Here is a 27,768-nt window from a genome sequence, read left to right as displayed (position 1 = left end):
TCTGCCTTGCTCCGCAGGAGGAGACGGGCACAGCGGGCACCGAGGATGGGACCGGGAGAGAGCGGGAGGCTCATATGATGCTCCCCTGACAAAGGCTGAGTGCTCCGGGCCAGACATGTGAGAGGAGCACTGGCAGGAGAGGTCAAGAGGGGCCACTCGCCCAAAAAAATGTACAACCCAGGTTAGTAACAAGTTTTAAAGCTGAATAAAGGGGAACTGACGTGTTTCTGCAAACTGCGCAAAGATGAAAACAAAATGGGACCAATAGAGCTCTGAAGATGTCTTGCAGGGATAAAAAGGATCCCAGCAAATCCTGGTGCAGCTCAATAATGACAAATTAAAATACATTGAAGAAAGGTACTTAGAGACGTGATGTGACAAACAGAAGTGATAAAACAAACAAGCTTTTCTAGTTATTGACTCAGGGAACACAGACAACACAAGCACCCCGTTCTCCATCACACTTTGGACACCTACTATCTCAATCAAGGGGGGGGTCTTTTGCTTTTCTTTTAGTTTTCTTCTTATTTGACCCCCAAATTCACACGCAAAATAGTGCAGTTTAACAAAAATGCCAAAGGAGTCAACTGGATCTCATGTGGCTTTAATCACCTGAGAAGAAAAAACGCCTGACAAACCCCCTCTCTCGCCATTTATTTAGATTCCAGATACGACAAAGCGCTGTAAGAAAGCACAGAAGGGCTCTTTATGAAGGGCAAAGCAAAGTTAGTTCTTGTCACGAGATGCAGAGCCGGGATATGTTTTCAGACACTGAGGCATTAATATCCTGTTGGGAGCGGGCAGAGAGGGCGAGGACGAGGTTCTCCAGGGCTGCAGCCCAAAGCCGCCACGCGTGGGAAGGCCAGGGAAGGACGGGAAGGGCAGCGGGATGGGAAAGGAGAACGCTTTTGAGGAAGCCAAATTAGCTGTTTCTCCACAAATATGTTGATATGTCGAACTCGTTTAAAAAAAAAAAAAAAAACAAAAAAAAACAACCAACCAAAAAAACACCCAGCAACAAAATGAAATAAGACAAAACAACTCTTTGAAAAGACCTCGGCTCTCAACAGCGGCCTGTGCAAGAAAAGCAGCAAGTGATAAAGGCAAGAAGCGTACTTGGCAGTTCATAAAGACAAATCTCTTTTCTTAGTAAGATTGCAGGCTATAAACTAACAAAAACTGCTATCAAGAAGATTAGAGCCTTTATTTTCCACTTAAGCTTATACTGATAAGACAGTTTTTACAATAGTGTGCCATGCATGTGATAATAAGAGATGTCTTTAAAAACAGCATATATTTCAAGCTTCAATGACGATTATATCTCAGCTCTTGACACTCGATGCTGGAAAACTCTTTAATTAAGTAGGATAGCAATGCTGATTTGAGATCACGGGCACAATGGGATTTAGTGAGTATTTCACAAAATTGGATTAAAAGGGAGTAAGAGATACCTCCCACTTCAGTAAGACTGAATGGATTCAATTGAAGGCTCATATTCCAGGGGGGAATGAGATAAAGGTGTCCACTTTATCTGCATTAATTTTAGTGTCATCCCTGCTAAAAATAGCGGAAATTTCTGCAGTTGAACTGCAGAAGACGTTATAATCCTACCATCTACAGATGAAGTCTTAAGACGTATGCCTATCACGTACTGGCAGTTTTCTCCACTCACCCACCCTTACGTGTAAGTGTGAGGATGCAGAAAACTGGAAATTAATAAAACTAAATGCAACGAAACGTCCCGAAATCTCATGAAACGGGTACAGCTGGATTATACCTTGCTGTACCAACAGTTTAGACCAGCAGACTTCACACTAATTTTTTTGGTTTATGGTTTTTTTTTTAGTAATAAACACGAGACTTTGAAAATTCACAGCTACGGTTTTGTCGATTAAAATTAAGACACAGCAGAGTGCTGAGTACATCTTTTTGCACGGTGGTCGTATGACATTCCTGACAGCCAGGCTTCAGAAATGCTGGTTTAGGTGAATGCACAAGGCAGAAATTTAACCACTTTTCACTTTTAAAAAGCTTAACAAACTTTTATGCCAACGATTAGATGGCTTTTACAACAACGCCGGTAAATCGATGCATGTTTCAAACTCCCGTAATTTCTCAAAGCCTGCAGGAATCACAGAGGAGTTAATTCTGGAGCTGGCTGGGGCTGCCAGTTTATATGGAACGGCGATGTCCCAGACTAAGGTCTATCAATCTGCAGTTTAGAAAAAGGAAAGTATAACGTTATAGAAGAAATCGTTATCACAGGGTTTATCAGGAGGGATTCTCGCTGGCATTGATTAGCTGTATCAGAAGGGAAGTTTCCCCTCTTCACATTAGATACGTCACGCCATGGGTAAAATAGATCCCACGGATTATTTATGCTGTAAAGATTTAGAATAAAACGGTTTTCGTAGCCCTGACAAATAAGCTGCTTGAAGCCATCGAACTAGCTAATTTCCAAATGCATTTTCATCCAGATACAGAAATAACGCAAGTCCTTCATTAGGGCACCAGTTCAATGACATTAGCTTAATCTTACCGATATTATCGATCTATTCAATGTTTACTCCGGTAAGCAAGTCCCATGGATGTGTAACAGCAATCTTTTGAATTGACTGTTCGAAGGAGCTGGTCCATAAATGTTAAATCACTTCAAGGTTTTCAAACTGAAGTGAGCTTTCCAAACAGAGAGTTTTATGTATTTCTCCAAGCTTATCATTCTTATCTCCAAATCTGTATCCATTGTCTCCAAAGCCTGTAGATCTCTCTCTCTCTGTCGTCCCCCCCAAAAAAGAACGTCAACCTACTGCAGGTTGGTTCCAGCAGATGATGAGGAGAGATGGCATTACCTGTCCTAACACACTGCCACAGTACCATGGCGAAGGCTGAAGAAAGGAACACGGGAGGTTGGCTGCAAACGCAGAGAAGACCCTTTTTCAGCTTAAACTCACATAATTCGGACAAAGGTAGAAAAAAGACCTAAGAGAATCCTCCACTGCTCAAGCAACTTTCTTTTTCTTCTTCTATAATGGAAACAGAATACGGATGAGAGAACTTAGAGCATTCAGCGCAATGCACGGGAGAGAGGTGGAAAAGGCAACTGCGTTTATCATTATGATTATTAAAAATAAATGAAGTGGCAAGGTTAAAAACCAATTCACCTTTGTTTCCCCACTTACTGTAGCTATTTATAGCCAGGCAAAGTACGTGGAGAATGCTGTTGCCGCTCCGATTTTGAGAGGTCTCACATTCAGCTTAATGCTCGTGAAAATGAGGCACATGATGCCGGGCCATGCGGAGTTTGGCTTCATGTGATCAGGGATGTGCAGGACATAAAGGCAGGCCGCTAACCAAAAGAGCCTAATCGAGGAGAACAGGGAGAAACCTGTCACAATAACAACATCACATTTTCCTCGGTAATGTTGCAGTGGAAACCCCTTGCGCGCTGCCTTTGCATCTTTAAGAAATTAAACTGTAAATGCTCCAAGCATTTATGTAAAAGATTTCCAACTCCCCTTTTTTTTTTTTCCTCTCTCCTGCAAAAACGAAACCCAAAGACACCTGGAAAATCTGGAGTGCACTAAAAATTTAAGTATTTCAGCTATTTTTTACCTCTACCTAGAATTAATTTGATTAATTCACCTAGCGAGAAATATGATTTAAAAACGATGTTTGATTCTGAAATTGTTGGTGTGCTAACAAAAATGTATTCCGTTTTGCAGCAGAGGAAGGATTCACCCATCAAAAGAGACTGGCTGTCAGAGATGAAAGAGAGTAAAGAAATGGAGAGAGCCATTTTAAACATATAAGACAAGACTTTCATCTCATGCTGGACCATATGGGACAGTGCTATTAACCTTGGGAAAAACCTGACAGTACTGCAAAAGAAAAGAAGATGAAGAAAAAAAAAAAAAAGGAATAATTTACCTTCAATAACTTTTCTGATCTGTACCGACACGTTTCAAGATGTCTATACTTAGGCTTTTTCATGGGTGAAGGTTTTGCCATGTGTCCCCCACATCTTTCTGTACATCCAGAAGTGCTGGTATGGGGTTTTCTGACAGTCTGCGTGTCCTTCCCTCACCCGCCTGTGGGTACCGGGGCAGAGCGCCGCTGGTGAATGCACGGATGTCTCCTCTGCCTGGGGCACCTACGTACCTTTCTGTCACCTCAGCAGCGTGTGACACCGACTGACAAAGCAGTGTTAAAGACAAGACATTTCTGTAGTCTGTATTATTTCTGCCTGAAGAGCCGCTCCACTCCGGCTCCCTCCATTTCTACAGAAGCAAGTGCTCCCAGATCCTCCTTGTCAATCGTCTCATCGGTGCTTAAAAAACTCCCTCTGTGGGATTCCACAACCTCTACTCTGCAATGCATTTGTAGACTAAATTCTCCTTACTCTTTGCAAGTGCTTTCCTAACATTTAAGCTATTTCTTTTTTTTTTTTTTTGCTGAAAACTAAATGGATTACTTTTTATCTTGCCCTTGAGGGACATGAAAAACAATTGCTCACAATCCTCTTTGTAAGAACCTTTTCCATGTTTAAGCTCCCTGTCAGCTTTCTCTTTTCCATACCAAACCAGCCAGTTCTTTCAGTCCTTCCTTTTGTGTCACAGGCCATACTTTTAAGTCTCACTTCTGTTGCTGTGACTGGCCCTTAATAGCTGACAGCCCAGAGTGGGCACAGTTTGAGATCTCAGCGGTCGAGCCAGGGCAGAGTGTTACCTTTGGTGCACACGCGACCTGCTGTGACACCTCCAGGAGCTGTAAGTGAGGATTTCAGAGCTAAACAAATGGCTTTGCACCTGCCCTTTGAGAGATGCTCCCTCTGTTTCCAGGCCCCGTGCCCAGCCTGGCTGTGCCCTCCAGACCACACTACCCCTGAGCTTACCCAGCCCCACATCCCCTATCCCTCCTTATCACAGAACCATAGAATGGTTTGGGTTGGAAGGGAGCTTCAAAGATCATCTAGTTCCAACCCCCTCCCTGGGCAGGGACACCTCCCACTAGACCAGGCTGCTCAAAGCCCCATCCAGCCTGGCCTTGAACACCTCCAGGGATGGGGCAGCCACAACTTCCCTGGGCAACCTGTTCCAGTGCCTCACCACCCTCACAGTAAAGAATTTCTTCCTAACATCCAATCTAAATCTCCCCTCCTTCAGTTTCAAGCCATTACCTCTCACCCTATCACTACATGCCCTTTTAAAATGTCCTTCTCCAGTGTTCTTATAGGCCCCCGTTAGGTACTGGAAGGCCACAGTAAGGTCTCCCCAGAGCCTTCTCGTCTCCAGGCTGAACAACCCCAACTGTCTCAGCCTGTCCTCACAGCAGAGGTGCTCCAGCCCTCTGATCATCTTTGTGGCCTCCTCTGGACCTGCTCCAACACGTCCATGTCCTTCTTTCACTGGGGGCTCCAGAGCTGGACACAGTACTGCAGGTGGGGTCACACCGGAGCAGAGCAGAGGGGCAGAATCCCCTCCCTCGCCCTGCTGGCCACGCTGCTGGGGATGCAGCCCAGGATGCTGTTGGCTTTCTGGGCTCCGAGCACACATTGCTGGCTCGTGTTGAGCTTCTTATCCACCAACACCCCAAAATCCTCTCCTCTACGGTGCCCTGCCCACTGAGGGGGGGCGATCTCTCCCCCCCCACTAGCACCACTGTGTCATGGTTTTTTGGTTGTCGTCCCCCCCCCCCCCCGCCCCCGCCTTTTTAAACTATTTTATTTTGGGAGGTATTTGGGGTCTTGACGGCAAACCCCACCGAGGCACACAAGGACGCTCCCCCCGCCACCCCGGCAGGGGGACGGGGACGGAGGCGGGGGAGGCTCTCACCTGCGCCCATCGCCGTGGCGGCGGGGCGGGGGCGCGGAGGGGCCGCGCAGCGCAGCGCGGCGCGGCGCGGGGCGGGCGGCGGAGGCGGAGCCGTCGGCGGCGCGGCGGGGCCGGCTTGTACTCCGTTAGCCCTTCCCGCGGGGGGCTCGGGCATCCTCCGGGCGGCGGGCGGTGCGAGCGGCAGCCGCGCCGGGCTTCGTGGTTGGCGGCGGGGGGGGGGGGGGTTGGCGGCGGCGGTGGTGGCGGCAATGGCAACGGCAACGGCAACGGAAGGCGCGTACCTCGCCCGGGAGCTGGCCCACGCCGCGCTGCTGCTGCTGAGCCTCTTCCCCGCAGGTGGGATCCGCGGGCGCGGGAGGGCGCGGAGCCTCCGCGGGGAGCGGCGGGCAGGCTGCGGGGAAAAACTTCGGGGGGCAGCGGCGTGGTGGTGGCGGTGGCGGTGGGGACGGGGGGTCGGCAGCCCGGTGTTTGCCCCTTTGCGGGACGCCCCGCCGGGGGTGGGGGGGGGGGGGGGGGGGAGAAATAAAGTCCTTTGTTTGCGGTGAGCGGTGAACCGGGGCTGGGAGAGGGGACACCTCCCCCCCCCCCCCCCCCATCTCCCCCGGGCCGGGCTGTTTTGACAATAAACTATCTGGCAATCAGTACAAAATGTCCCCGCGGTTAAGTGCTACTTGAACAATAGGCAGGGAACCAGCCGCTGCCGTCAGGTGTCCAGAGGTGAAGCCTCCCCGGGGCGGGAGGAGTGGGGGGGGCTGATGGGCTCCGTGCCCCGCTCCGTCCCGCCGGCGCGTCCGTGCCCCCGCTGTTGGTGCCCCGGTGCGCTCCGGCGGCTCCGTGCCCGGTGTCGGTGCCCGGGTGTCAGTGTCCCGGTGTCGGTGCTCCGATGTCCGTGCCTCGGCGGGTCCGTGCCCGGTGTCGGTGTCCCGGTGTCGGTGCCCCGGAGCGCCCCGATGGGTCCGTGCCTGGTGTTGATGTCCCGGTGTCAGTGTCCCGGTGTGCCCTGGTATCAGTGCCCTAGTGTCGGTGTCCCGGTGTCAGTGTCCCAGTGTTAGTAGCCTGGCGGGTCCGTGCCCGCTGTCGGTGTCCCAGTGTCGGTGCCCCAATGTCGGTGCCCCGGTGGGTCCATGCCCGGTGTCAGTATCCCGGTGTCAGTACCCTGATGTCGGTGCCCCAGCGGGTCTGTGCCCGGTGTTGGTGTCCCAGTGTCAGCGCTCCAATGTTGGTGCCCCGGTGGGTCCGTGCCTGGTGTCGGTGCCCCGGTGCGCCCCAGTGTCAGTGCCCCGGTGTTGGTGTCCCAGTGTCAGTGCCCCTGTGCACCCCTGTGGGTCCATGACCTGGTGTCGGTACCCCGATATCGGTGCCCCCCCAGTGTCAGTGCCCCATTGCACCCCAGCAGGTGGGTGCCCCGCAGTCCGGAGGGGACAGGGCAGGCATCTCACCCCAGGACAAGGCATCGGAGCCGGTCTGCTCCAATCCTCCGGGTTGAAGAGGAGGGCAAGCGGCTCCGCTCGGGCCTTCGGGAGACTGAAGGTCTCCCGAAGGCCCGAGCGGAGCCGCTTGCCCAAAAACTTTGGTGTGCCGGGTATATATTCAAAGTTTCCTTTCCACTTCCTTGATAAAAGGGGATTTCCTTGCCTAACCTCACAGGGCTAGTGATTTGAAATACCGGGCAACTTTACACATGGCTTTCGCAGTCGCTCGCTGCACACTTTGTAGGCTTTAAGCGGCATTTGGAGGTCCGCGGAGGAAGGTGCCATAAGGAGGTCGCGGCTAGTGTCCGAGGCGTTGCACTCAGGGAGGAATTTGGCCCTGTGCACGGAAGTCTGAAAGCGGATAACGTGAAAGGTCGTCTACTTAGCTAAGAGCAAGCTGAGGATCCAGGGAAGCGATGCGCGGTGCGAGGTGTTTAACAGCTGCTGCCACCAAGGGAGAGGAGCCTTGCAGAGCACTCTGCGTGACAGCAGACGGGGAGGGCTCCACGAGCCTCTGCCCGCGCTGCTGGCAGCAAATAAAACTAATATTCCAGGAACTGACAGTAGTGACAATGTCGGATTCTTCATTGTACGCGTTTGGAATGTGAGAGAGGCTGTAGTTGATTTATGAACATTTTTGTTAATATTTTTTTCTCTGGGTAACGCGTTTGGTTTGCTCCCTTTGTTCATCAATAATCGGAACTAGAGTGTGATAGCTGACAATTTCGATTTTCCTATTCAGAATACCCAGAGGTGTCTGCAGAGTGCTCGTGCTGCGGCCACAAGGATGGGAAACTCCTACCAATGCGTTATTCCTCAAAATAAATTTAAAAATAAAAGTTGAAGTGATTAATACCCACCAACTTTCTTTACTTCAAGTATTTCTTGCCTGCACCTGAAGGTTATCCTTCCTGGTACAGTTAGACTGTCCTTAAGGAGAGCTTGAGAAACGGGTCAGGCTGGCAGCATCTTCTGGAAGTCATGAGATGCAGGCTCCAGAGTCCTGGAGATCAAGGAGGGAACCTTTCTCATGATCCTTCCTCTGGTTCTGGGTTCAAATGTTGACTTGTTGGACATACTTCACCTTGGGCGCACAGGAGACAAACTTGTGTGGGCAAAAACCCACAGTGTAATAGGCAGAAATGACTTGCTGTCGCAAAAGACAGCTGTCTTTGGGTACGTATGCGCATCATCTGTGTACCACATGGGTGCAGGAATATTCAGGGATAGTTTGGGGCTGGAGATGGCTGGTGTCCTGGCAAGGGCCATCAGAAGTGACAGGCAGGACAGAGCTGATCAGCTGTGCTGGATTGCTGCAGAGCTAGCGTGACCCTGTGTTACTTTGGGGTTTGCCTCAGTGTAGACGCCCGGACTGGATGATCTCCCACCTATCAGACCTATCCGGTTGTTTATCAGTATACAAATTTATATTAAGTATCTTTCTTTGGCCTTCAGTCAAGAGCTTCTTCCTTTGGTTGCAAACAGGGAAGGAGGATGTAGAAAACAGAGCTCTCGGAGGGTGAACCATTCTTCATCTCTGTCCACAGCTCCTTCCTATTTTTTGTTTTTCTTATGTCCTAACGTATGCTTCCACTTTTCCCTCCGTTTGGGGATTGCCTGGTCCTCCTTTTATACAATATTCTGGAACCATCTTTTCTCTGTGACTCTCCTGTCCCCCCCCAAGGCTCGCCCTGTCCTGTCCCCCCCCCCTCCCCCCCAGTACTCTGCCAGAGTCTCTCTGGCGCTTCCATCCTGCAGTCATGGAAGACTGGACATGGTTCCTTTCAGCAGCCGTCAATATAGCCTTTTTTTTTTTTTTTTTTTTTTTTCCCCAGTCAGCTGCAGAGTAGTAGGAGGCTCTCCCTGTGCCCAGAGGGAAGAATGTCTCTTCTCATGATGTTTCCTGCTACCTGTCAGCCGGAGGCTGGAAGGAGGAAGATTGAACTTGATGAGGGTTCTGATTGCTGTCACTCAGTCGCTGCCTTGACCCCCTCAAACCATCCGAGTGTCCAGCCCTCCCTCCTCCCCCCTTTCCATCTCTGCTCTCTCCTTCTCCTTTTCCTCCCTCCCCTGCGGCCGTGCAGCTTCTCCTGCGCCGAAACGTGGCCCACGGCCACTGCCTGGAGCAGGGTGGAAATGTCAAAGATTGCTCAATGCTCCACTCTTTTTCCTTCCGTTACGACTGGGATCCCTCTCCCAGCGAGCACCTAAGTGATTTTTCTTCAGGCTTTATAATAAAGAACGTGATAAATTTGGCAAGAAGCGAGACTCCCATTTGCATCCCGTTGAAGTGCCGTTCAGAGAGGCTGGAGGCATTTCCATGCGCTCATTTTGCAAGGGAAAGCCTCTCGTCGGCAGATGACTGCAGCTGTGGTAGCGTTGGGTTCTGCTGGCTCTCCGTGGGCTTTCCGCCTCCCTTCAGCCCTCCCAGAAACCCATCGGCGATTGTCCGAACAGCAGGGCTGCTTTGCAGGTGCTTGGATTGATCGAAGGATCCTGAGTCACCTCCAGAAGGGACACGTTGCACCAGGACACAGGTGGAATCAGAGAGGATATGTCTTTAGCACATGTGAACACGAGCTAAGACAGATCTTAGGGGGAACATCTGAGTCATGTTCCAGTCTGGTAGGAGTTTCTCGTAGTGATACTTGTCCTTTTCTCTCTCTGGTCTGTTGTAAGAGACTCTAAGTGATACCTCCGTATTCTTTGGATTTCTGTCTGAACCATCATTCGTTGTTAGTGCGAGCTATTCGAAATATTTTTAAGGCATATCTGGAGCTGTCAAACTAAATACCAAATATTACGCATTTGTAGTTTGAAAGAAAGCTGCTTTTCTAGCCTGAACTTTCAGTAAACACTCCGGTGTCATCTGAAGGTAAGGAATAACAAATTCTGGATGAAACAAGAACCGCACAGCATCAGAGAGTTTCAACAACATATATGTTTATCTACAGTAAATGACAACCGATCTAATCTCATATCAATCTTGTAGAAGAGAGGCAGTAATTGCTCAAGGTTGAGCCACTTCTCAGCTTTTTCTCTCTGTCCATGGAAATGAAGGCCGTTGCAGAGATCCAGCGTTGCTTGATTGTCTTGCTGTGTGTGTGTGACACATGATTTTACAGATGTTGTTTTCTTTTTCATCTCGTACAAACATCTTCCAGGATTTTGACTCATTTCCTTAAGTCTCTTTCAGCTGTTCAGAGAATGGCTGGAGGAAATGAGGTCTAATATCCTAATGCATTGCATTTACTGTAAGTACCCTCTCACTTTAAGCGTAAAACTTTGCCTTTCTGTGATTTCTGAGTCTTCCCCTGAACAAGAAACAACTGGCCGTTGTTTCTGTCCATCAGAAACTCAGCTCCCCCTGAGTTTCTTCAGTCTTGACAGAGCTCAAGGTGTTCGTTGTAACCTTTGGCGAAAGGGGAGAACAGATGCTAAAGGCATGTAATGAAAGTGGTGACCCAGGTTCCAGTGTGTTACATCTTTTGGACGTTTCTTATAAAAAACTCTAAAGAGAATGCACACCCAGATTACTAGGGCTTGCCATAAAAGAGATTTTAAAATTGTTATTACTCTTCTGTATCATTTTACTGCAGAAGTATTGTGCTTGGCTTTTTCAGTGACTTTTAGGAAACGAGAAGGGCTTTTTCCGAAAGGACCCTCTTTAACCCCGCCAACAGTCATAAGCGAACGTAATTTTACGCGTGTGAGTAGTCTCCCTGGCCGGCTGCCAAACCTAATGGCAACCGAAGTGTATTGTTTGTCCACCGGCCAAGATTGCTGCCGTTAGTGATAAAAGCATAAGGGGACCGTAAACATCTGTGTCTGAAGGGAGAACGCGACTCCTATTTTCGAGGGTATACCCGTTAGAAAGCACAGTAAATGTTAATCTCTCAGCGGATTTACTCCTCGGGATTATACTCATTTATTCTGAAAACATAGGTTTTTCAGATATACCTTTAAGTGGATTTTTAGTGATCTTTTTTTGGGTTGCAACATCATTTTTTTTTGTGCAGCACGTAGGGCTCTTGGTTATATGATCTTTATACTGTCTCTTACAGGCATGTAAATAACAGAAAAGTTTCTGGTGTTGCTACCGTGCTATGCAACTCCTGCACTGCTCCAGACGGATCAGTCCTCAAAATTGTAACTAAACAGAGGCATCGTTTAGTAAAATTAGCATCTACAGGGGGTTTTGCCATTGGGGGGGCTGTCAGCTTTGAATGTCCATGATTTTAAATGTCATCTGACAGCTGAGTCTGTAATCACGTAACATAATCATTAAATATCTGATATGGACAAGAATTTGCAGAGCAACTAGGCGCTGACGGTTGTAAATCTAAGTGATAAAGCGGATGCACGGGCTGATTTAAGTTAAGAAGAGATGAAAACCGTGGCAGGGAAATTTGAAAGTCAGAGAGGTGCATCTCTTCCAGGCTCTTTGGAAGCCTGGCAAATGCCAGGTTAGTCCTACACCTCCTTTCTTTTCCCGTCAGTAATTGTCTTACGCTAAGCAGTGCTCCTCCGCTCGTGCTGGGTGAACCTGCTCCCCATGACACGGAGTGGGCTTCTTTTAAAGAAAAGGTTCGTGCAAAAGCCACGCTGGAAAAAGAAACCAAAGTTGTTGGTTATAACCTGTCATTCAGAGCCTGCCCGTTTCGGAGGAGGAGAAAGGTCCCGGTGAGCTGTGTGACAGAAGCGTTTTGGGTATTCGCATGCCTAGGCCATTCAGGGCTAACTAGGTTCCTGCCGAAGGGTATCATGAGATTAGAAACGAGCACTTGGCTCTCTTAATCTGTTTTTTGTTCAGGAGTTAATGGCTGCACCGACGTCACGTGTTGAAGGTTTCGTCTGCAGCCCTCGGGACTGGAAACTTCATTCTTTGCTGCATGAAATCTTGACTTTCTCAGGCGTTCGCCCGCCTCCCACTGCTGGGCGTGTGAGAGGCACGGCAAGGCGCAGGGAGGCCCCGAACAACTGGGAGAGTGAAGCTGGAGGAGACCGGCAGAGGTCACCCCTCCGTCCCCTGCTGTCCCCCCCGGGTCAGACGGAGCTGATCTTCCCAGGTGGACTTTTGTCTCGCACGCTCTAAGGCAGACTTGTGGGGCAGAGTCTACCACCCGTTTTTCTCTAGCACATAACTAGTTGTGAAAGGTCGAAAGCTTCGCCTGATTCCTGACCTCATCTCCCTTTGCTGGTCGCTTAATTCCACCCTTTTTTTTCCCCTGTGCTCTCATGGATATAGTGAGCTGCTGGTCACCATCCTCTTTCTAATAACATTTTACGAATTGACAGTGAATAGAACATCTTTGACTTCTCTGATAAACCTTTTTCAGCCTTTTCTTTTGGTGCGTCTTCCGTAACTCCTCCTCCTCTTGTTCTTCTCAGCCCTCTCCAACTTGTTCGGATTTCCTCCAGATCCGATGTGTAAAATTGAGGTCTGACTCCAGATAAGAAATGGTGTATTCCCAGGTTTAATAAAATAGTTACCTCCCGGTGTTAACTCTCTGCTTCAATTTGATTCAAAACATTGTAAATCTGATTTTAATCATGACTTAAATCAGCTAACAGTAAGCCTCATTTTAACTGTTTTGCATTTGTACTTAATCATTTTGTAAAGAAAGGTTTAACCTCCTTTATTACCATTGAGATAGAGTTTTAATTAAATGTAGCCTTTACGCTTAATGTTATACTTACTTTGATTAATCACCGTGCCTGTATTTAAGCAATTATGTAGCTTGTTATATATACACTTATTCTGATTCTTCATGTGTATGTTTTAGTATGAAAATAGAAAGTGTTGACATTTCTTGTATTAGATAATTGATTTTTTACTGATGATTTGCATCGATTACAAAGAAGGAAACGAGAATTCTGAAATGTTTTTCCGTTAGATAAATAGCACCACATAGAAGCCAGCCAATTGGGAAGAAAAAACTCATTGAGAAATGTTTTGAAATAAAGAATTAATGTCTGAAAGGCCTATCTGTAGTCAAAACTGGTGGTTTCTAATCACTACGCTGTAAAAATTTTAGAACTAGTCCATCTCATCCTCTTTTTATTCTTAGAATGGCAATGGAAGGAAACATTCATGGGGTTTTTTTCAGCTCCTGATTAGTAGCTCCTCTTTGAATGGACTGGTTGCTTAATTGAGTTGTACTGAATGAACTGAAATAAAGAAAATATTTTCTCTGCACCTGCTGGGAGCCTCCAGATGCCAAAGGCTGGTTTGTCGCTGAGGCACAACCTGCCTGGAGGTGCTCAGCGACTGATTTCCACAACTACAGTAGTTCGATTAGCTTTAAAATGTTGGCAGCAAATGTACGGCTTGAATAAATTTTTTGCCTTAAGTTTGGTTTTTTTTTTTTTTTTTAATGATTAGAGGAGCTGTAAGTTTAAATTCATGTTGTTGTGTTTTCAAAATGACTGTTGAATGTTTTTACTTTCTAAAAGGAAAAAGTGCATGGTGAAAATGCTACATTTTTACTTTTAATGTAGCATTACATTAAATATGCGGTTTAATAGGGTATTTTTACCTGAAGTGGTTCTGTTCGTCTGCCTTAGCTGCTCTTCTGCACTAGGAGCTGGCACTGAGGCGTTCGTTTTCTGCTGCTCGGTGACTGCCCAGTTCTTTGCTTCTGCTGCCTAACTTTGTTTGCTGTTTTATACGGCATGGAAGCGCGTTCTATGCCTGGATGAGCATAACTTTTTAACTTTGAAAAGAAATTATGTTATCATCTTCAACAAAATAAAAGCTTCCTCCCACTAGTGTTCATTGTAACACAAGCTGTTGAAGTTTCCTATGCCATAGCACGTCTGACTTCCAGGTATTATACATAAAATTGCTGACTTTGCAGTAATGCTAACATCATCATACCTAGGATTTGAGGAATGCAGCCACAATAAAAGAGGTCAAGTGGAAGGAGGAGAAGTAAACCCTGTATTTCTGGCCTCCTCCCATAAACTGGGTACCATCAGGAGCGATGCTGCAGCGGGATTCCCTGCTCAGGCAGGTCCTCACACGGTGCTCACGGCGCGGTGCCCTTGGGGTAGGAAGGAGGACCACTTTTTCAGCCAGCGGCCACCTATATATTTGCCATGTATATGCAATTTGTGATAGGGCTTATCAGTGAACTATTTGCAAGCAAAATATTTACGTGGGACTCCTGCTGACGGTGGAGATTAAGTTAAATGGCCGAGCTCTGCATCTCCTTGCCAGAAGACGACTGGGGAAACGAAACTGGATTGTCAGAAAAACATCTAAGTCTCTGTATTCAAGGTATTTCCAAGACAACATCAGTGACAGATCTTGCTGGGTGTTAGCGTGATCGCCTGGGGCGAGATTCGTTCACCCCTCGGAGGTTCTGAGGAACCTGCCGATGAATCCTCCCCAAGTTGCCCTAGCCACAGTTTCAGAAGGCATGTGCAAAGATACTTCTCTAAGACTAACACATTAAAAATGCCTTTATTAGATTTGGTATTGTCTACAAGACAATGCCTTTACAAGAAGTTTTTAACAACATCCTAATTAGCAGCAAAGTTTGTGCACTAGTTAGACAAAGGAAATCTAACTTACTGCAGGCTTATTAAAAAATCACGGAATAGGTAAAGTTAATTTATATGGACAAAGATGGAGATACTCCCCAAACCTGCCTCTTAAATGGATCTCTGTGCCATGTGGATGCATGATGTGATGCAGTGACTTGGATTTCAGTGGCAGAGCTATATAAATACTTTAGCTATCTTATTGCTAAAACCCAGCATTTTTTCTCATGAATCTGTCAGGGCTTTCAGTGCAGGAAAAGAGAATACAAAGTAACATGGGCATAAAAGATAGCTGTGTCTTTTCTGCAAAATTTGGTGAACATGTTTATTAATCTGAAAGTCTTGTTTATTGCTGTAATCTTCTAGGAAAAAGTACTGAACTAAATATCTGGAGAAAGTAAAAAGCTGTGCTCCTCTTTGTGGTATTTAATGTGGTCCATCATAAGAGCAGCGATAACATAATTATGCAATTATTGGTATATTTTCCCCTCTGGAGGCCTTATGTAGATGATTACCAGTGCACCTTTTAATGAAATTGCTACTATTTGATAAAATTACTGCCAAGACTTGAAATAATTAGAATTCGCGGTGCCAAAAGTCTTACATCTCCTTCCTCAGTTGAGCCTTTTCCAAATAGGCATTAATTCAGATTGCAAAACGATTCACTTCTCCCCAGTTTTCTCATTTCTCTTCGTTAAAACTACCTTTTCGCTGCATTTCAGAAAACACGCTTTCAAGCCCGTGTTGCTCATTACAAGGAACATTCGTTCAAAATGGAAGTTGAGAGATACTGCACCTTTTAATGTAAATGTCAGCACAGAGAAGTGAGAAGAAAAAGCCATTAAAGGAATAGACTGGGTGAATGACAGCTGAATTTGAATACACCATGCATAAGTGCGCTTTTTCATTCCTTTTAATCGTTCTCCATACTTACTTTATAATTTGTTTATTTATATGTCTACCAGCTGATAAAACTAGCAGCTGGTTAATAAGTAATTTTGGAAATTAGAGGGAAGAAGGCAGTAATTCAGTGGGAGTGAGGATCAGTCTAAATATTGTATAAACCTCAACACTGACAAGTGTTGTGGCAAACGGTTGCCCGTTTTTTGCAAATCCTACTTGTGTGTGTGTACGTACATATATATTTACCTGTCCTCTGTGTTTTTCTTTGAATAAGAAGTAGTAGTTATTTTAAGCTCAGACCATTCTAGTTGAAAAAAAACCCCAACTGATGGGTCAGTCATGCTTTGGGTTTGGTTTTGTTCATTAGCACATTGCCTGTAGATCCCTTCTGTGGTGGGAAGTTTAGGTATAAGAGACCGTAGTGCGTCAACATGCTGTAATAAAATGAATTAATCACCTAGACTAGGTTGTTGCTCATAGTGCTTCAAGAGGAGTGACAGGACTGCTGTAGTGCGTATGGTGCTCCTTCAAAAAACCAACCCCAAAACAACAGAAAAAGCCCCAAAGTCGTAACTTCACAGAAAAAGAGGATTCAGGAAGGTTTCATACGCAGCCATGGGAAGAAGCCTGGCGCTTGATCCTGCTGGGGCTGGTCGGTATGTGTGCTAAACTGGAATTATGTTCAGCTACCTGTCCGCCTTTGTTAGCTGCATTAGCGGAGTTGGACATGCCAGTCAGAAGGGGCAAGCTGCTCGGTAGGCAGGACGAGTGGCTGGTTTGCGTGGCTGGACTTTCCTCACGCTGGCAAGGGAAAACACAGCGGCGGGGGGGCCGAGGAAGGTGGGTGTCTGCCTCTGGAAGGTGGGGTTCCTTCCCCCGGCCCCCTGGCCGTGAGGGAGTGCAGCACTTGGATGTACAGGGCAGTTCGTTTTGGAGGTCACCTGCAGAACCTGCTCTGCTAAGCCTGCTTCTGAAATGAGGGAGCAAAGTACGATTAGCTGCCTTGCTAATTGCTGTGGCCTCTGCAGGAGGACCTGCTGGCTTCCACCCACGAGCAGGGGATCAGCCCGGCTCCTCACGCTTGTCCTGCCTGGAGATCCTGTGAACGTCTGTCTTGGAATAGTGGGATGTGCGGGGGCTAGGGAGCTGGCTGGATTTGTCTTCTTGCCACCTGCTGCTTCTGATTAACCACAGCTCGTTTGGAGGGGTGCACACCCTCTCTTCAGGTGTAGCTGGGTGTCTCCTTGGTTGCCTGAGATGTTTTCTCTGCGAGGGGGAAGCACCAAGCGCCTTTTTCTTGTCCTGTGGAGTGCCCTCCCAGGGCCGGAGGGGTTTAGTGAGGCAGGTCCATGTAGGAGCAACCCCAAACTGCGGAGCTGAAAGCTTCGTGTGGGGTGTCACTGCAAAGGGGGGGGTGTCTCACAGCAGCAGCTCTGTGGTTCCCCACACTCATGCCTCCCCAGATGATAAAGACAACCTTTGTTTCAGCCTCCCTGCACTTCCTCTCTTGGGTTTGCCATGGGTGGGAATGGGCTGGCTGGCTCCACACTCGCTCCTTGTGTTGGGGGATGCCCGTTTCTCCTTTCCGCTGCCTGCAGATGGGGTCGCTTTGGCTGTGCCTTTGAGTGTCGGGCCGGCGAGTTCCTGCCTTCTGCCCTCCACCGTGCCCTTCCTGTGGCCCCCTCCCGTTCAGGGTGAAGGGTCTACGGGGAGGGGGGTGAGAAGACAGTGGTTGCCCTCATGCAGCTGGAAAAATGTCAGACCCCCCTCAGTAATCCTCTCCCCTGGTTTTCTGCTTAGTAACCCACAGCTTCTGAGGATCCAAAACTTCAGAGCAAGCGCAGGAGCTCTGCGTTTCTGCTGGGGAAACACGCGGCGTTGAAGAGTCTGTTGGTCAGCAGGTGGCACTGGCTCTGTTGGATGTGTTAGAAACAAGCCACTTGGTTCTGCAGGGGAGCCCTAATCAGTCTAGACCCTGTAATACCTACCCGGTGACAGTTAAGTTATTTTTCAGTCTCCAAGATGAAGCTGGGGCAGAGGAGTCAGTTAGCGTTTCTATCAGCCAGGATTCGTGGCATCCACCATGTGCTTGCAGGGGACAATCACGTCTTTGGTCTTTTTTGGTCTATGTCGTGTCGTTGAGGAACACACTGGCATGGGTGTTGGCGTGGATGGTTTCTTTTGCGAAGCAAGAGGCTACATTGCTGGCCGCCTTTTCCCCCGCAGCCTAGCTGAAACGGGGTCTGATGCAGCTTTCAGATCAAATAACTTAAAATTGACATTTGCCATTGCTAAACTTTTCAGCTAGCATAAGGGAGAGTGTCTGTTTAGTGAAGTGGAACAAAACAAGTAAGCATATGATAGCACCCCTCCTTTGAAAAATCTGGGAGATTTTACGTATCAGAGTAAATTAAAGTAATTTCAGTGTGATTAACATGCGAGTTTGACACTTTATGTGTTTCCTTAGGGCATGAGATGCCAGGACAAAGAAAATACAATTGTAAAGGGTCTTAAATTCATCTCCCTCATAGCGTACGTCAAGTGTCATAGTTGAGACAGTTGGAAAGGCAGTACTCTTCCATTACACCAACTAATACGGTAAAGAAGACCTGGCTAGGACTTCTGCACTTGTGTAAAATAGATGGTTTTGCTTCTGCTTTTCTTTCAGATCTGCGGGAGACTTGTGTGTCTCAAAACATGTTCATTTTTCCAGCAGTGCTGGGTATGCTGAAAGAGGATATTACCTCCCTGCAAGCCATGTCTCGCTGATATCCCCAGACCACTGCATCTGCAACAGTGCCATTCCTTAAACTGATAAGGCATATCTCTTGTTTCTGCTCTCTTATGTTGTTGTAGATGGGAAACTGAAAAATGCGGTGAGTAAGGTCTGTGTGATAGCCCTTGAAATGAGGCCAGCGCCCAGAGTGAACAGGCACTGAAGAGAAAGCAGTCTCTAATTGTATCCAATCACCACAATCTCACACCAAAGTCATGGACATTTTGCCCCTTGAAGTTCAGCTCCTCGGTGCATTCGTCATAGGAGAACGTTAACTGGTTTGGAAGTCGTGGTCAGGATCAGGTCACGGTCAGGTCATCGTTTTCGTTGTGCGGTGTTTGTACTTGGGGACCGCTGGTGACTCTGAAGGTTATGGACAACCACAAAGGGAGGAGGCAGAAGCTCAGAAGAGCCCACTGTGCCCTTGCAGCATGTCCCAGCCCTGGGAGAGGGATTTGCTCCTGCCGGGTGGCAGTGAACCCACTGGCAGGTCCCTTGGGCTGGTGCTGGATGTGAGCAGGTTGTGGCTGTACTGTGCCCCTGGCTTGGCAGACGTTTGAGATAACTTTAACATAGAAGGGGGTGGGACAAGACACAGGGGATTTTTTTGTTTTGCTTTGTTTTGTTTTGTTTTGTTTTTTCTCTGTAAGCAATCTGTTGTGCTATAGAGCCGCCACAAACTTCTTGTTCCTTTTAATGTTTAGATAAGAGATGAAAGAGGAAACGGCCACAGAGGGACTAACCTGTTGGCCTAAGGCTGTGCAGGAAATCTGTGGCAGAGCTGGGAATAAAATCCACACCGCTTGACTCTTCATCTTATTCCATGGCAGCCCCACGTCCTTTGTTTGCTTGGCAGCTGGGGATAGTCTCCAGTTGCTTTGTGAGCGTGATGTGGACTTGCACCTGACGTGCTTTTCCGTGTTGTGGCTGGGGCTGAAAAGCTCCCACATAAAACATATTATTATTATTTTTTTTTCCAGGATGGTGCACTCCTTAGCCAAAACTTTTTTTTTTGTTTGCACATCCCTTAATTGTTACAGGAACATTCTGCTGTCCTTAATCATATCCCTGCAATTTGACCTGCATTTCCTATCAGTATTATCTGGAGCTGTTTCATTTTCTAATTCCTCCAGCCTGGTTTTCCAGATGTTCCTTCTGCATGCAGAAGTCACAACTGCTGTACTCCCCCTCTTTCCTCTGTCTCCCTTCATTTCTAGGGCTTAGGAAGCTGCTTGTAATATATTCATATATTCCGCTTCTTTCTTCAGTTACACAGCCTTGTTCACAAGTGATTCCAGCATTGTAGTTTTTAACTTAGATTTCTTATATTAAAAGGAGAAGCTGGGATAGTGGAAGTGACTCTTTTCAGCTGTGGGACACAAATTTAGAACATCCAAAATTGGTCTTGGGCTGTCCAACTCTGAGCTTTGCGATTTATTTTGTGTGTGTGTGTGTGTATATATATATAATGTATTGTTAATTATGAAATATTTGCCATTATCAGCATAATTTGTTAGCGTAAATAATTCCCTGCTAGTTGCCCTTAATAACAACTCTAGAGAGTCATCCAGAAGCCCAGTGTGGTACTCCGGCTCTGCAGTGTATGGGGAGTGTTGGATGTTTTTGCAGTGGGATCCACAGCCCTTGACCAACAGTAGCACCATCTGTTCCCCACTAGCCCACAGGAGCCATGGGGGCAGAGGATGGGTTTCCTTTCTTCCCCTTGTCCTGTGGGGTCCCTGTGGACAGGTGGGTTTCACAGAGGTGGTGACACTTAGCTGAGTAATGAGGTAGCGGTCCACCTCCTTTTCCAAGGTGTAGGGAGTTAGAGGGTGGAGACATGCCCAGGTGTGGGTCAGATAACAGACTAAAGACACACGCCTACATCTGGAAATCTTCAGTGGAGACATAGCCATGGGTTGTTGCTCAGAGAGTTTACAATCCCACTGGTGACTGGTAAAGTCATGGTTGTGCCTGGGGTGGACATGGAGCCCTGGGAGGAGAGAGCAGACTCTGCATCCCATGGGGTTTGGCGCTTGGAGGTTGCTCACCATCTCTGGTGTACATCCCGCCAACACAACTGGTTCCCAGATTATTAGCGTTACCATCGTGGTAATGCTCGTGATTTCATAGAATCATAGAATGGTTTGGGTTGGAAAGGAACAAAAAGATCATCTAGTTCCAACCCCCTGCCATGGGCAGGGACACCTCCCACTAAACCAGGCTGCTCAAAGCCCCATCCAGCCTGGCCTTGAACACCTCCAGGGATGGGGCAGCCACAACCTCCCTGGGCAACCCGTTCCAGTGTCTCACCACCCTCACAGTAAAGAATTTCTTCCTGATATCCAATCTAAATCTACTCTGCTTCAGTTTAAAAGCATTACCCCTTGTCCTGTTGCTCCGCTCCCTGATCAAGGGTCCCTCCCCATCTCTCCTGTAGGCCCCCTTTAGGTACTGGAAGGGGCTATAAGGTCTTCCTGGAGCCTTCTCTTCTCCAGGCTGAAAAACCCCAACTCCCTCAGCCTGTCCTCATAGGAGAGTTGCTCCAGCCCTCTGATCATCTTCGTGGCCCTCCTCTGGACCTGTTCCAATAGGTCCGTGTCCTTCTTGTGCTGAGGGCCCCAGAGCTGCACGCAGTACTGCAGGTGGGGTCTCACGAGAGCAGAGCAGAGGGGCAGAATCGCCTCCCTGATTTGTGTTACTGGAGTGTGCAAGTTTGGAGTGCATTGGAGAATGGAGCAGTCTCGGACGTGAGGCGTTAGCAGTCTGAGAAAAGATCAAGAGATAGCAGATGGTCGCATGCTGTGGGGATTAGTACAGTGGATTACAAGTTGTTGGTTAAACTCTCAGATTGCTGTTACTGCATTATTCCTCCAAAAAGGAGGTACAAAGACAGTCCCATCTTTCTAAGCACGATTTTAATTCTTATCTTTTAAAGACAGGCGATATTTAGGTGCTTAATACTAAGCACATCTGATAGTTCTTGCATTTCCAACCTGTTCTTACACTGCCATGCTTTTATTGAAGGCATGTCGTTTTCAGAAGACAACAGAAAAAAAAAACCCTTTAGATTGTGGGAATCCTTTGCACGGGGCATTAACTCAATTTGCAAACTATTTTGCTGAGACTTCGTAGGCTGCGTAAAGGAACCGTAACCAGATTGTCTTGAAATATGAGTGATGGTTTCAACTGGAATATTGTGGCTTTTGTTGTGGAGTGCCACAGCGGGCTTGTTCCCTCTGCGCGTTTCTTTCCCCAGCTCCGGTACGTAACGTATTTCTAGTGCCTCTGGATGGAGTCATGCTCTGCTCTGTCTGTTGTTTACCAGCTCGAAAAACTTTCCACCAACTTGCTAGATAGTCCTGATAATAAGCGTTACAAAATTTTGAACTCCTAACCTGAATGGCTATGATGAGTGCTAGGGGAAAGAGCGGGTAAAAGTCACAAACGTTGCATAAAAATATGAAATTATGTTTTCCTTAATCCTTCTGGCAATTATTATTTCTAGGATGCTTGTTTATATGTTCAGTCATGTGGGTTTGTGCAGAGGATTAGCGGACCTCATGTGGAAAATTTGTGGCGGTGCTGGAAAAACAGGCGCTGGTGGATGGCCTGTTGGGCGTAGCACTGATAAATAAATTTGAATCCCAGGGAGACGGGGAGAGGACGAGGGCTGTCTCCAAAACCCAGGCCACAGACCAAGTAACCAGACTGCAGGTGGGCTGAGCGTCCCTTCCTTCCTGCCCGGTGGTGGATTTGTCGGGAAGAGGAGCAGTTACCTGACCTGCTCTTAGTCCAGTATATACCTTAAGAGCAACTAAAGCTGTGAGATGAGTGAATTAAGTCTGGAGCGTATAATCTCATCCCAACTAATTATCCGATTGTTTTGCTTGAGCGTCTGTCGTTATCTGCGTGGGTAGGGAAATTCAGCCTCTGAAAGGAGCCGCGGGAGCGTGTTTTTGCGTGGAAGTGGTGTTGGTTTTGTGAGAAACGTTCCCCCCCCGACTGAGGCATGGCTCCTGCACATCCCGCCCAACTCCGCGATGCTGTGCCGTGGAGCGATGGTTATTCGTAGGACTAAGGAGCACCCGGTCTCCAGAAGGGGAAGGCTCTGTTGCTGCAGCACCCATCAGCATTCACACACGTGGCAGCCATGCGCATGGTGTGACAGATCCACATGCGTTTCGTGGGTCAGTTGTGACATTAATCTCTGCTCTTCTACCTCCGATCTGTCCCTGTCCTCTGCAAACCTGTTGATGACACCCTACCTTTGACCTTCCCGTGTGGTTCAGCAAGCCAGGCTGGCTCAGCGTTTCCGCAGGGGCAAGTAAATGAGTTTACTCTCCACGTAGCTCCGGAGCTCTCTGAATGAAGTGATCCCTCATGTCTCTGCCATGGTGTGTGTGCCACGCAGAGGCTGCTCCCTCCATCCCCCAGTACGGTCTGGGCATGGAGGGAGCATCTCCAGATGTGTCCCTGTGCACACCTCGGTTGCACACCGGCAGTCTCTGTTGCGTGGCCTGCCTGGTGCCTGCTCCTCGGTGGTGGGGCAGGGGATGGGTAGCAGGGACCATCCCAGCCTGGCCATATACCAGAGCCCAGGCTGAGACCATGCTGGCTGCAGGCAGGGAGTGATGCCAGGGAAGGATGTCCCCATCTTTTCCTTTCCCAGCCTTCCCTGACTCGCCTGAGGACCGCAGTGGCTATACAGCATTGCACGTCTGCTGTTTTGTGCAGCTCGTGTCATTTGTCGCTTGAAGCATCCCATGGCCTGTGGGAAGCAGCAAGAGAATTCTTCCAAAGACATCCCATGAAGGACCTGCACGGGCTTTCCTGAGACCTTCGCACTGGTCTTTGCCCTCTGCCTTCTCAGGTGCTGAGAGTTGCTTGCTCTGATCTGAGGGGTTTTCAAATCAGGGGTCTCCTTGCCTCTCCTCACCCTGCTGTCAGGCACCCTATGTCCCGGGAAAAGGGATATTACAGCTCTCCCACCGGCAGAGCCACTGCTGGCTGGGACCTGTGCTCCTGAGACCTTGGACTTTCTCCTCGGTCGAGCTGCTGTGTCACAGCTCAGGCTCACACCTGCACTTTGAGGTAGCAGATTTGAAATTAAAAGTGGGGGTTTTTTTCTGCCTTTTTCTGGTAATTATTATTTCCGGGATGGTTGTTTATGCGTTCAATCAGGGAGGCATATGTGCAGGGTTAGTGGACCTCATGTGGAAAATTTGTGGCAGTGCTGGAAAAATGACTGCCTGTTGGGTGTCGCACCGATGAATAAATTTGAATCCGAGGGAGAGGGGGAGAGAACGAGGGCTGTCTCCAAAACCCAGGCCACAAACAAAATAATCAGACTGCAGGTGGTCTGAGCGTCCTTTCCTTCCTGCCCGGTGGTGGATTTGTCGGGAAGAGGAGCAGTTACCTGACCTGCTCTTAGTCCAGTATATACCTTAAGAGCAACTAAAGCTGTGAGATGAGTGAATTAAGTCTGGAGCGTATATAATCTCATCCCAACTAATTATCCGATTGTTTTGCTTGAATGTCTGTCGTTATCTGCGTGGGTAGGGAAATTCAGCCTCTGAAAGGAGCCGCGGGAGCGTGTTTTTGAATGCAAGTAGTATTTTCAGTGGCACGACTCTGCTACTACATATGGATGTTGTACAGTCCCACCCAACTGTGCTTCACATGAGAGGGACGGCAGCTCGCAGCAGGGTTATTGTGAGCTAAGGATTGCTTGTAGGACTAAAGAGCTACTCGGAAAGGGGTAAAGACCACCTCAATATTTGCTTATGTTCTTCTGATGTTCAAGCAGGTCCACAGTAGTAAGGGTTTATCTGCGTTTTTGGCTATGAACGCCCTTTTGTAGGTTCACTAAGACTTTCACATTACACAGCTTCATTTTCTGACAACGTTTTAAAAGTTGCCTCATGGTGTGTTTGGTGAAAGAGAATCTAAGTGGTCATTTAGAGAAGCTTTGGCGACTAGGAGGTTGGTGAAATAATTTGGTAGTGTTGGGGTGGAAGCTTGAAGAATATTTTGCATGATATTTTTTTGGAAGTAAAAAAATGACAGATTTGCTCTTCAACTAAAGAAATAAGCAGATATGGAAAGCATGCCTTCATTAAACTGGACATTTCTAATCCAAGAGTGGAGCTTCCGAATACATGAGAGAGCAGTTAAAAAAAGATAACTGTTGAGCAAGGAAACTTTAGTTCTTGGCAACATATTGAGTAAATGACAAAGAATGATTAAAAGTGCTGCCATGTAGAATCAGGCTCATATGTTCTTGAATTTAATTTTTAAATAGCTTGGGTCTGTTCCCATTCAAAAGCCAAACCATTGCAGAAACTGGTGCATCTGAAACTAGTTTCAGATGGTTTTTTAAAGGCCAGTTTTCATCTGCAGTGGTTATTTGCTCTGTGTGCTGAAGGTCTGACGAGACAAAAAGTGTCTGTAGAATTGCAGAGACGTTGCAGCTTAGTATTTTTAAGAAGTAACTCCCAAAATATTAACTGCACATATACAACTATAAATAACAATTTTGCTGCAGAAAAAAAGAGTGTGTTGTATTGACAGGCATTGTATTTCATGCTTTTTTTTTTTTTTCCAGGTGGTTCACTGCCCCATGAAGAATCTTCACTGGTTGTGAATAAAGGGGAGGAATTAAGGCTGAGGTGCAACGAGGATGGACCTGTGACTTGGAATTTCCAGAACTCGGATCCATCAGCAAAAGAAAGGACGTCCAGTGAGAAAGAATGGTACACCAAAAATGCGACAGTCAGAGACATAGGCAGATACATATGCAAAAGCAAAGGGAGTGTTGTCACCTCTTTTTATGTTTTTGTAAAAGGTAAATATCAATGAAGGCATTATTTTTTTCTTTCCCCTCCCCTTCCCTCTCCCAGAATAATAGGACAGTCAGTGCTGCAGGTGGGAATGAACTTGAAGTACAGAGGGAGAATGCAGTCTGATAGAAGAAATATTCTTCCCTGTCCAGTAGAAAGAAAACTCACTCCCAGCTTTGCTTGCAATGGCCTTTGTCACCAGAGCAAAGTTCTGGACGAGTTTCTCTTTACGTCTCTGAGCCCTCTTTCTAGAAGCTAGCCAAGTGACCTGAATCAGTTGCGTGAGTCAGTTGTACTGTGAGGAAGCAAGCAGTCTGTAGAAATGCCTTTTTAATTCCCTGCCATCCATCAGTATGGAGTCATATAAGGTTTGGGCCCAAGCTCTTGATTTATTGAGGAGGTCAGCTAAAGGATTTGGCTTTTCGAGGCTGCGCTCTCAGGCTTAAGCCATCAGGCAGCAATGATTCCTCTGCCCCCAGCTCCCGATCTACCTTGTGACTGATCAGAAGTGTCTTAGATGGGAAAGAAATGCCTCTGCTCTGACACATTTTCCTAATCCTTTATTACCCTTCTTCTTTGTCCTGTATTTTCTCCAGATTTCTTCTCTTCTTCTGTTGGCTCCTGATCTGTGGCTTCATCAGCTGCCCTCAAGCTGACAGTTTACCATGCCTGGCATTCCCTTTTCCTTTCCAAGGAAGACAGTTCTTTTGCTTCTCCTTCACATAGCTCTGGTGGTCTTTTTTCCCTGTTGATGGAAAAAAGTCCTACGGCATCCACTTTCTTGGAAACAGCATTCCTTGTCCAACAGGGGTTGCCTCAGAGAGCCTCCTCTGAACCCTGCCAGTCCTTTGAGAATTACTGCGAGGTTGTTTTCCAAGACAGGGAGATACCAGCACAGCACAGCAAAGACTGTTTTCTCATAGCGGCCTCTCAATTTAAAGAGTGCTCCTTTAACTGCTCCCAAGTTGTCCATATAGCCATGCAGCTACCACGGATGAGTTTTCTTGACCTTCTGTGTTTCTCTGAGACTATGACTAAAGGAAATCGTCATGTATTTTACCTATATGTGAAAAACATTGTTGACTTTATCTACCATGACTGCTTTCCTGAAGGTCGTGGTAATTATCCCAGACAGTTGTGATCATAGAGATGTTTGTGCCTTCCATTAAGTGGGTGACTCCTTCACCTCGGGATGGCAGACAACCCTCCCACTGCAACATGGTTACCAGAGCATCAGAGAAGTTGTGTGACCCTCATGCAACATGTTGTTAATTTCTTTGTATTATTTGTGTGAAAAACATGCAAGCTTCACTTGGACAAGTTCTTGGCAGTGAAATAAGTATGTTTGTGAGGCTGGCCATCATTTTGCAACACCTTGAAGATGCTACCCTGAGCTCAGCTGCTTGTGGGGTTGTCACAAGCACCCTATATGCCTTCTGCTTGTAAAGCTGGCAATGGGGAGAGAACAGGACCAAGAGCAACTCAGTGGAAGGAGAACCTGGATCCTGCACAGTCAAAAGTGGCACGTGAAGTGGTAGCAGCTGTTTATCTCTTATGTCCATCTGGATCTGCTAACAATGAATTTTCGATGCTTCTGTGACCGAGGATGACTCAAGTGTTGACCAGACTGTAGGCGCTTCCCTCTTTCACCTTTCTGCTTTGGCAGAAAGTGCCCGTGTTTTGTCTATAGAAGCCATTTGTGTCCCTATACAAGTAAGTTTGGTGAAGATCAAGCTAGTTCAGACACCTACATAAGAGAAAAATCTCTTGATTTTGATCTCAGGTCTTTTCAGACACAAGCAATGATAAGCATCACCGGATCTTCCACATTCCCTGCCCAGGGCAAGGGGGTTGGAACTAGATGATCTTTAAGGTCCCTTCCAACCCAAACCATTCTATGATTCTGTGATCTTGTGTTGGAAACCCAGAAAGCAAGTGCTGCCTGAGTTGTACATGAGGTGGAAAGCTGTGAAGAGAAGAACATGATCTTTTTTGTGCCTTGATTTCCTATGGCAAATCCTCTCACGTCGTCTCTCCACGACGTCTCCCTTCCAGAGGGGGACTGAAAATGGGAAGGGGAGCATCTGAGCAATTCTGCTTACCCCAGCAAGGCCTTCTCTGCAATTTCAGCAGTTGGTGAAACAGGTCTTTGTTTCTTTCTTCTACTTTCAAGAGTGTCTTTTTTTTTTCCTGGGAAGCCATAATTTCTGTATAGCGAAGATACCTTGTCTCTGTCCATAGTGGAGAAAAAGTGGACTGAGAGGAGACCAATCAGTTAAGTCTCAGTCAGCAGGGACATTTAGGTGAGCTCTTCTAGTCCATGCACTTCCAGCTCAGGAGTGACAGTTATTCATAGCATTTCTCTAAGTATCTCATGTGCAAAACATCACACTTCG

At 47.3% G+C, this 27,768-nt stretch overlaps 1 protein-coding gene and 1 long non-coding RNA gene across 3 annotated transcripts in view; both read left to right on the top strand.

Moving 5' to 3' along the window:
* The first annotated feature begins 26 nt into the window (after nt 1-26).
* LOC128910636 (uncharacterized) lies at nt 27-3,866 on the top strand. The gene is made up of 3 exons (XR_008466801.1): nt 27-181; nt 2,755-2,966; nt 3,723-3,866. It is a non-coding gene; the product is annotated as an uncharacterized LOC128910636 (long non-coding RNA).
* A 2,161-nt stretch (nt 3,867-6,027) lies between these two features.
* KIT (KIT proto-oncogene, receptor tyrosine kinase) overlaps nt 6,028-27,768 on the top strand; it is a 58,703-nt gene continuing 36,962 nt past the window's right edge. The window contains exons 1-2 of one of the 2 annotated variants that reach the window (XM_054202580.1): nt 6,028-6,167; nt 25,138-25,377. In XM_054202580.1, coding sequence (XP_054058555.1) covers nt 6,080-6,167; nt 25,138-25,377 — 328 coding nt within the window. In that variant the 5' untranslated portion in view covers nt 6,028-6,079. Of the gene's footprint in view, nt 6,168-14,482; nt 14,586-25,137; nt 25,378-27,768 lie in introns of those variants that run through there. The other variant, XM_054202582.1, reaches the window with a different exon arrangement.

The sequence above is a fragment of the Rissa tridactyla genome, chromosome 5, assembly GCF_028500815.1.
Source record: "Rissa tridactyla isolate bRisTri1 chromosome 5, bRisTri1.patW.cur.20221130, whole genome shotgun sequence".
Taxonomy (NCBI): Eukaryota; Metazoa; Chordata; class Aves; order Charadriiformes; family Laridae; genus Rissa; species Rissa tridactyla.
Note: the sequence above shows the minus strand (reverse complement) of the source record. Positions and strands in the feature narration are given on the sequence as shown.